The sequence below is a fragment of the Cydia splendana genome, chromosome 1 (assembly GCF_910591565.1).
Source record: "Cydia splendana chromosome 1, ilCydSple1.2, whole genome shotgun sequence".
Classification (NCBI taxonomy): domain Eukaryota; kingdom Metazoa; phylum Arthropoda; class Insecta; order Lepidoptera; family Tortricidae; genus Cydia; species Cydia splendana.
The window spans coordinates 18,378,279-18,388,330 of record NC_085960.1 but is presented as its reverse complement, the minus strand read 5'-3'; the positions used below and the strand labels follow the sequence as shown (position 1 = coordinate 18,388,330).

The window sequence follows — 10,052 nt, the reverse complement described above, 5'->3', positions numbered from 1 at the left end:
TAAGCTGACATCCTCAAACTAAAGATAGGTAAACAAAATAATACTTAGTTAAGTCAAAACTGGTCATTGTTCGGCTGAATTATATAATAACGTTCAATATTTTATCAAAAAGGTCAATGGAACTGATAAGCTTCATATTCAGCTGAATAAATCAGTCTCAGATTGTCTCAGCGCAAAGCGAATGTATTACAACACTAAAATAAAGTAATGAGTCAAAGATAGATCAAGGAGAAAAATTTGCTAAATATGTGTCTTAAAATATTTACCGTTATATATTTATTAGTAGTCTGTGCAAATATTTTGTCGGCAAATAATGATGTAGAATATCTGGATTCGGTTATCAACATGCTTTTAAACGGTGATAGTTTTGAAATTGAAGATTCACAAGAAGTCGTTCAAGGTACCTACGTTGCTACAAATAAGACAATTATACCTACCTAAATGAAAGAACCGAATATTGGTTGTTTACATTTTAGAAGTATGTATAATTGCGCGGCGTCAATTAATTAATCAAAATTATATATTATATAGAACTGGCTGCTAAAAAAATAATTTTGGATTTATTCTATTTCTACTTTTTGTTTATAATGCATCGGTTAATAGAAACCTACGTGCAGCCCTACAAAAATAACATATTGTGTTTACAGAACAGAACGTAGCCCTAATAGGGGGTGTATGGAAGTGTGGAAACTGCGCGGACGTTGACGATTCAAAGCTTGTTTACAGTGAGGTCAATGACCTAGAAACAGAAGTTACCGAAGACCAACCACTTGAAGTGCAAGTAAGAACTTAGGTACTTGTTAATTATGTAGGTAGGTACTTATGTAATTTTTAAAAGTCAGTAATTAGACTGTCTTCAACTATGTCTGGACTGGACGTTTGTTATGCGCCTATAATACATCTATCTACTTATTATTTTCTTATTTTATCTCTTTTCGGGTACTATAAAATAAATAATTGTAAGTTCAAACATTTATTGCGTTTAACTTTCAATTTTTCATTTTCTACCAATTAGATCTTAGGGCAATCAGAAACGTAAGATGAATACAGTACAAAGGCTACGTGTATTATTTCAGATAAGCATGTCGATTCCGTCGATGTCGTGCGTAGCGGTGGTGGGTGAGCGACCAGGCATCGTGCGACGCGTCGCGGGCTCGTGCATCGGCGCGCACGTCACTCTTAGCATCGCGGCGGCCAACCACTTCACTGTTAACGTCTACGCTGACTGACCGTGTGGCGGTGAAGGGATAGTGGCTAGGTGTAGTGTCCCGCTTGCAACAACTTCACAGTAAATGTCTATTAGAGATCGTGTGTGGAGTGTGCGAGAGGTCAAGCATGGCACACTGCGTCTCCGACGCGCACGTCTTTCAGCGTCGTGCCCGCCTACCACTTCAGTGTCAACGACTACCATAAATAGCAATGGAAGGCGAGCGGTCAGGCATGGTGCGCCACTTCTCGAGCGCGCACGTCACTCACTACTTTATGGCCGCCATCCACTTCACTGTAAACTTCTACTTCAGTATCGTGTGAGAGAGGCCAAGTATGGGGCACGGAGACTCCGGCGCGCTCGACGCACGTCTCTCAGCGTCACGATCTCCAACCACTTCTTTACCATCAATGTCTACGAGTGATGCAAAAAAGCATCCGTTCTGATTTGTTAACTGCCTTTACTTAAATAGAAGGACGTTTTACGTTTTCCTCCTTGCAGCCGCTCGGTGACTGAAGAAATTAATGCTAAATAACATACTGCCCGATTCGAACTTTAAGATACGTCAGTGTCAAAAGTGACGTTTTTGTTTAAATAAACGCCACATTTGACACTGACATATCTAATCCATAGTGAATAGAATCAGGCGTTACTTTGCGGAAACCCATACTAATTAAAACCAAAATTATCTTTTCGCGGATTAGCAAAATAATATTTTGGTTTTAATATCTAATCCATGTCGTTTCTAGATCTATTAATTGACGTATATTAAAGTTCGAATCGGGCCGATAATTATAAAGAGAAACTTCATACATAAGTTTAACAATGGTTAATATAATTTAGTTTACCTATTTCAATAATTACAATATGGTTTCTTATGCCTAGTAAATACCCACATTAACTATATTCAAAAATAGATAAATTAATAAAGTTAATGTGAAAATAAAGCTTAATATTTACTGGCATGGTAATTAAATAGTTTTCCCTTCATTTCCAAATTGATTACCATTATATCATTTCCCGTCCTATGACCCTTCAAATAGTTCGCATTATGTCCGCGGCCAAATCCAGAAGTACTCCACGACTAACCGAACTAACTTTTAATTGTGTACGCGGTCCGACCCTTAATTAATAACAAGATACACTCGTGTTTAAGAGCCATACGAACCTATCCACAGCTATACAATCGGTTTATACAATTACAATTTTAAAACGATATTCTGAAATAACATTTGACATGAACATTCAAGTACGGGTTGTATTCCACCTGTCTAATGTCAGTGCGTCTCACTCTCTCATTAAAGCAAAATGTGAGACGCAATACACATTGGACAAAGAAAATGGATAATGCCTGGCTAGCCACCAATTGTCTATGATTTAAAAAAAAGTTAAAAGTCTGTTGTCAATTTATGTCATTCTTTCAAATTGTTTGCGGTTTATAAGGCGTTTATTTTAAATAATATTAATAATGACTGCACCGAGTGAGGTCCGCAAACTATTATTGAAGCTCGTAAATAATTACGACAATGTGCGAAGTCGACGTGAAGCGTTGTATAACGAAAAACTGCAATGTTTACAAGTCGTAAACAATTTAGTAGTTTGGTGCCAATGACCTTTTATTTATGTAGACGTGTGACGTTCATACTTGACATAACTAAAATTTGATCCAACGATTTTGACAACTTGACAGGTTGGCGTCACCCATACGACTAACTAAATATAGGTTCCGGAACCTATATTTAATGGCTCACGATCGTGCGCCTGGTACCATATCTACCTCAATTTACTTACATCTATGGTTGGTGCTCTATTAATATTTTGATACTTTAAGTACCTACTAGTACTAACATTTGCCTATTACTTTGATTAAGTACGTGAATTTATTAATGCCTGAATCTCATAAACAGGACAAGTGTATAAAGAAACGGATAAACTAAAAGTTCTGGAAAATATCTATAAAATCTAAACACTGGAACGTAAACATATGTGTTTGTCGTTGACTGTACTTTAAATAGTGGTAGAAATCATGTGAGCTGACTTTGAGTGCACATAAACTAGTGTAGTAAATGAAGCAAGTTGTTGTATGGAGACCTATGCATTAATTTCTCAGTCGATGAAATGTTGCTTGGTTATTGTATAGTATGAGCCGAAACTAACATATAAATATCAAAAAAAAAAACTCGTAGGTTAGGTATTTATACGTAAAAATACAAATCTGTTTATATATTGAACCGAGTAATTCCTCCATCCAAAATTATTTTACCAAATAAGTTATTTGTATCAGTATGTGATACTAGAAAAAAATCTAAAACTTTAGTCAAACATGAGAATATTTTTTTTATGATAATTCCTTTTTTGACGCTCATTTTCATCGGAAAATTGCTCTGCCATTTTTTCCTTCTTATATGATCTTAGAATATAATTTGTTGTAGTGGGTAACAAAATCCAAAAAAAATGCATACCCAAGTATATGTATTTTAGAACTATTAAAAACTGAGAGTGGGAAATTTCTCAGCCTGATTTCTTTTTAAATATATACTAAGTAGTCACGTATATACTTAAATCCAAAATATCCAAAAGAAATATCATCCCTTGTACACCCCGCTCCCTATACACTGCTCCCGATATGTTTAGTTTTTAATACGCTCGTTATTTTTTTTGGATGTTTTTATAGTTGAATGGAAAAAAAAACTGTGAACTTAATTCAATAAATAAAATGGATAGAGAAATTTTCCACAGCGACTAAAAAGGCAATTTTTGAAAAAAGTATAGTGACATGGTAACTTTTTTAGATTTTCAATTTGTAGGTATAAATCGGCAATAAAATGGCATTCCAGTGAAAACATTGGACTGAGCAATTTTCCGGTCCAAGACACGCCAAAAAATTATATTTTGTTAATATTGGTATTTCTGCGGGGATATTTTTTTTTGATATTTCATATATTGTTGCAATACGTTACATGAATATGTCCGGAGAAGAAAGTTTAAACGGAGCAATTTTTCCGTAAAAAGATATTAACGATTTAAGACTTTAGGTATTTACTTAAATTCTATTATTATTATTCTTTGGAAATTTATACAATACTACTTTTTATTTATTGATACTTTATCATAATGTAAAGTTTTTTCTGGCTGTGGAATTACTGCGGGGTCCACTACCTTTATTTACTACACTAAACGTATATTTAACTTATTTCCTTAGGTACCTTACGTGTGCACAGAAAATCATAAATATTGTCTAGTATCAAAACTATAATTCCTACTAATCCTACTACACAAAGTGTGACCAGCCCAAATTTTTTTGAATTTCCCGCCAAAAATTTGTGTAAAATTTCAGTAGCCAGACTCTAGGTAGAATACCACACTGACATATGTAGAGTACCTTCTGCACAAGTTTCTATACAAAATAGCGGTAAAGACCACAAATATATTAACATACATTTTGAACCCTTGATTTATTTATGGCCGCAGACTGTCGGTTTGTGGTCGAGCCATATATGTATACCATACCTCACGGAAACCCGTAGAACACTTCTAAATATAATTATAATAAATAGACCCATACCTAATTGTTCTCTCTCAAAGGCCGAGAGCCTGAGAGGTATTAATGGAGTGGTTAAGCGATCGAGTAGGTATTATGTTACATGGAATTAAGTATTTTTTGTGAAGAATGTGACTAAAAATACATTAAAATTGTTGTAAGTCATGCTAACTCTGTCATCTGTCATTATTGCATATACAGTAGAATCCGCTTATAATGACATCGAAGGGAAGTGACTAACACGTCATACTAAGCAGATGTCATATAAAGCATAGTTGATTAACTTCTTATTTTTGATAATTTTTCCAAATTAATCTCAAATTCCTTTGCGAGAGATGAGTTTTATTAACCTTGTACCAATTATTAACTTTCAACGAGAATCAAAACTAATACAACTTAAACACCACGCACGCACCAAACGTCCTCGCAGGGAATGACGTGGGGACGGCCACGAAAACCAGCAGATATATTATGTCAGTATAACCGGACATAATTTCATAAAAATAGGATTTATATGTCATAGTAAGTACTATTTGTATATATAATCGAAGTCATCATATCCGACTTTGTCACAAAGAATTTTATATGAAAACCAAACCACAGTAATTGCGTCTTAGTAAGCGGTTGGTCAGTATAAGCGGAGTCATAATAAACGGATTCCACCGTATATCATACATTTTTGGACAGTATTTTATCTCGATTTTGGCCACTAGCTAGTAGCCTATGAACACGAACATGAAACGCTAAGCACTCTTTTTAGTCTATGTTTATTGCTATTTTAAGAGTGGCACATGCGCGTTTCTAACCTACGAAGCAATTAAGTACCTAATTCTACTATGTATACAACCTAAAATAAATATTTAGTTTGAGCTATGGTTTTGTTTCGTTCTCTTGACCGCGGCGGCGCGTGATTGGTCAAATTCATAGTTGACTACAGCGTTCGCTTATGAATATTGAATTATTTTAGTTGAGTCAGGTATGCATGCATGCATCATATGCACATAGCGAAAAGTATGCGGTTTCAATGGAGTCTTATTTCAACCATTACAGTCGACGGCAGATAAAATAGTTTTAAAAATTAGATCCCTTTACATGACAAAGAAAACGTTTAAGTACTTGAAAATGCGATCGGAAAGGATTACTATACAGGATGAATCAGGAGACGTGAGCAGGACTTACACTGCGCATTTCGTAAATTATAAGCAACTGTCTCGTATCAGTATTAGTAATTTTCTAGTCGTGTTGTAAAAAAAAGTTATTAATTTATTTACGACATGCATGGTCACCCTACAATTAGAATACTAAACTACCGATATTCTGTGTCAAATTGAATGTCATCACTGTCATCACGGTCTGGTTACTTTTGAAAACGTATCTCACTCAAGTTTGACAGTTTATTTTCTTCGTAATCAAAATGCTGTCATTACGGTCAATAAGGTTTTATGTTTATTAATTACTTAATTAGGTCTTGTAGTGACCATGATTGTAGAGAAATAAATTTGCCCTCACCTAAAAGTTATAAAATAGGAAAAAGTGTGGTTGTTTCATCTAAATACGACGGTGATCGATCAATTATCAGTTACTGAGTGTGCAGGATTAGTCCTGCTCACGTCTCATGAATCACCTGTATTTTTAGCAACCAACGTTCTACATATAATATAATAAAGCAGATAACGTTTAGGGAAGAAAATGACATTATATAAATTAGGTAGGTATATTGTGTGCGGACTATTTTTTTGACAAGTTTGCAAGCCTTCACGGTTTAATATTATTCCTTAGTTCTCTCTTGTAAGGATGTTTCGAAAAGTTAATGCTTAGGTATTATTATTAAGTATGAATTATACTTTGCATGCCTATTTTTTATTGCATCATATAATATGCCGTTTTAACTTTATATGGACTCAAAGTTAGTGTTTGATTTTTGGCAAGGAAAGTGCAGACTTTCACGGAATAAGTGCGGACTGATCGCTTAGACATAGGAATTTGAATCCGCCCATGTCTATTAAGGCTGTGATGATAGCATTTGCTCGAAAATCAAAGAAATGAACTAGAAAAAAATATCCCACTCGCACTAATCCCAGATCCGCACTTATCCTAACAACTAAATAATAAAACAACACCACATCATATCATATTATCGCTTAGCCTATAGAACTGTAGAAGATTCCCGATAAATAAACGAGCCTATAAACCCGACAGCAATTTTTTTTCATAAGATATCCACTTTCAAACTCATAAAAGCGAAATAAATCGATTGACATGACACAAACTGGCTGCTCAAATCATCTCACCCATAGCTGTACAAAATACGAACAGTATTTTATTATATATTATTTATTATATATCCTTTTGTCCTTGTCCTAGTCGTTCCCATTTGTTTTACAGCATTCTGGTTTTTTTTCATTTTCCTTATATCAAATCAAATTAATTCTCGAATGTACCATTCCTGTGATCATTCGTGCGATCCGATTAGTTAAATATGTGAACCGCAGACTACATAATTATTCTAAAAGCTCTTTGATCCATCTTTCTACATATATATAGGTAACTAAATACAGTCTAGAGTTCACAATTTCACAGTTGGTTTGAACTCATTCAACCCGAGAACTATTTTCGTAGAGTGCGACTTTGAACTTCAAATTACATATGTGAAATGTGCGATGAACGGTTATGCGACATATCGCTACTATACTAAGCGATAAACCTTTGGTTAATAGCGCGTTTTTTTTGAAAGATCGGAATCGCGAATTACTCGACTTTATTTTCTCATTTTTAGTTGTACGGCTACCACTAGTTTGACACTGACATATTTGCTAGCGTGTGCGTAACTTACTTTCTATGCATCTCACTCGTACTCGCATATAAGTGCCTCGGATGTAACTCCTTTAAAAAACAATATGTACTTGGAAGGCTTGGAATAAACAGTGAACATAGATTAATAAATATAAGCTATGCAAATGTATTTACTTAACTATTCCCCTGTGCTCACTTGGCACTAGTGCGAATATGCACTGAAACATGTCCACTTAATACATTTTAAAAGTAAGGCATTTTCCCTCAAAAACAGTGGACGTGGAACCTGCCCAGTTCTAAAATCTCTTGTATGTGATAAGACCACAGAAAACAAGACTAAACCTACGTCAGTTATAAATACCTACCAAGTGTGAAATTTTTTTAACAGTGAAAAGAAATGACGAAACGCATTTTTATTTCTATTCTAACCAGTGTATTTTACACGTAAAAACTCCATTTACTATTCAGTTACTCTTTTACGCCCTATTTTTAATCCCCTCTCGGGCACGATATATTTTAGTGGCGAGAAATTCACTCTCTAAACTACGTAGAAGTACCTAGCCCTAGCGATTTAGAAAGTCATGCGTGTAAGAAAATACCTACAAAGATTTCATTAATTTAATATTCACTGGATAACGTAGCATAGGTAATGTCTTCGCATCCGTATATTTAAGAATAACGTTTGAACATTTGAACGCTGAACCAAAGATATGGTTATGAGCGCTAGAGGCAACCCTATATTTTTATTCGATTTAAAGTATAATTTCCCTGGCGAGAACATGCAAGATTAAAGCAGTTTGAAGCGCTCCGCACTGGCTTTCTCTCAAAGAAACTAGCAGTAATGCGCCTGATTGCAATTTAACACCCAGTGAATTGAAAAACACGATGTAATTGGATATTTAAAAAAATATTATAACAGTGATAGTTAAATTATTTAAATTATTGGCCCAGACTAGGAGGGGTATATTCCCACTAGTTACCACCAAGTTCTTACCAGTGGTAACTACTGGGACTTTTTTTCCCAGTAGTTAAATATTGTTAGAATTCAATACTAATAATAACAGTATAAATAGTATAGTATAAATGTAGCGTGCAAGCCGAGTTGGTGGTAACTAGTGGGATTTTTTTTCCCAGTAGTTACCAGTGGTAAACGGTGGGAAAAAATTCCCAGTAGTTACCACTGGTAAGAACTTGGTGGTAACTAGTGGGAATAACCCACTAGGAGGCTTATTCTGATTGTAATGGTTATGCAGTTTGGTATGGATTATGTATTTGCTATGATCTGTCAGCTGTCAAAAGTGTCATTTCTGGTTAAAGAGGTAAATTTAATACCCCACTAACATCATAAAAAATAATGCCATGGGTGGATAGAGAAACATAAAACTATCGTAAGGAAACCTGACCGATCACCATAAGGTTTAGTTTTCCCTGTGGAATTAAAAATAATAGTTGTACGTATACGAGAGTCGCATCTGTTATAGTGAGAGCCTATACGCCAAATCTTGTGACAAGGTTGCCGAACAGGGGGCCTAGCCAAATTGAGAATCGTTTGCGCTGCGACAACGATACGCTATCTGTCTCTCTATCGCACTAATATGGAAGAGCGAAAGGGTTTCGTTGTAGGAACGTAAACGATTGTCAACATAGCTAAGGGCTTGTGCACAAATCACGCGAGGTTCGATAGGGGGTGGGGGGTCACGAAAAAATCACGACAGATCACGTTGGGGGAGGGGGGTATAAGGAAACCTCACGTGTATTTTTCTACAGTGAACGAAACTATGAAAAAAATCACAGATTTCGTGCCTCACACGACTATCGAGCACATTGGAAATGAATTTACGGAATTCGAAAAAATATTGTCGCTGAGCGACGAGAAAGTCTGGATAAGGAAAAAGTTACAAAATAAAACTACAACGTCGAATGATAATTATTTTATTCTTAGATTAACACAAGTATCCTGGACATAACGCATGTGAACAAACAAATTTCAAAATTTCCACACGCGTATCGAAGTTTGAATAATTGTCGCCGTGGCGCATAAGTATAGGTACATATTTCATTTTTCAATTAATAAGCAGGATATATTAATGTTCAAAGTACAAGAAAATTATTACACGGCAAATCCGTAGTCAACTCGAGAAGTGGTAGCCACATCGCCGTTATCGTCACTCGAGTCTTGATCGGCAGCGGCCCAATTTGCTGCAAGATATGAAATTTTCTTGACAGCAGTTTGACGCGACGAGAGATGACCATACAGCGTTTGTCTATGTTGCACCAAACCTGAGTTCCAATAGGTACTACCAGGGTTCAGCATCAGCTATCTTGGGTAATGCTCTACCATGTGATCATCATGACGAATCGGATGTCCAAAACAGCGCGTGCCTATGTTGCACCAAACCTAAGTTCCGCTAGGTACAACCAGGGTTCAGCATCAGCTCTATCTTGGGTACTACTCTCCTAAGTGCTCATCAAGACGAGTCGGATGACCAAAACAGCGTGTGCCTATGTTGC

The 10,052-nt window shown here is 35.7% G+C and overlaps 1 protein-coding gene across 1 annotated transcript; it reads left to right on the top strand.

The window, feature by feature from the left end:
- The first annotated feature begins 244 nt into the window (after window positions 1-244).
- LOC134799111 (uncharacterized) lies at window positions 245-1,268 on the top strand. The gene is made up of 3 exons (XM_063771548.1): window positions 245-400; window positions 648-781; window positions 1,077-1,268. The coding sequence occupies exons 1-3, from the start codon at window positions 247-249 to the stop codon at window positions 1,227-1,229; spliced, it is 441 nt and encodes a 146-aa protein (XP_063627618.1). The 5' UTR covers window positions 245-246; the 3' UTR covers window positions 1,230-1,268.
- Window positions 1,269-10,052: the final 8,784 nt, after the last annotated feature.

Coding starts and splice junctions, on each gene's coding strand:
- LOC134799111 (XM_063771548.1), top strand. CDS start 247: ATGTGTCTTAAAATATTTACCGTTATATATTTATTAGTAGTCTGTGCA. Junction 401..647: donor TTCACAAGAAGTCGTTCAAG/GTACCTACGTTG, acceptor TTGTGTTTACAG/AACAGAACGTAGCCCTAATA. Junction 782..1,076: donor ACCAACCACTTGAAGTGCAA/GTAAGAACTTAG, acceptor GTATTATTTCAG/ATAAGCATGTCGATTCCGTC.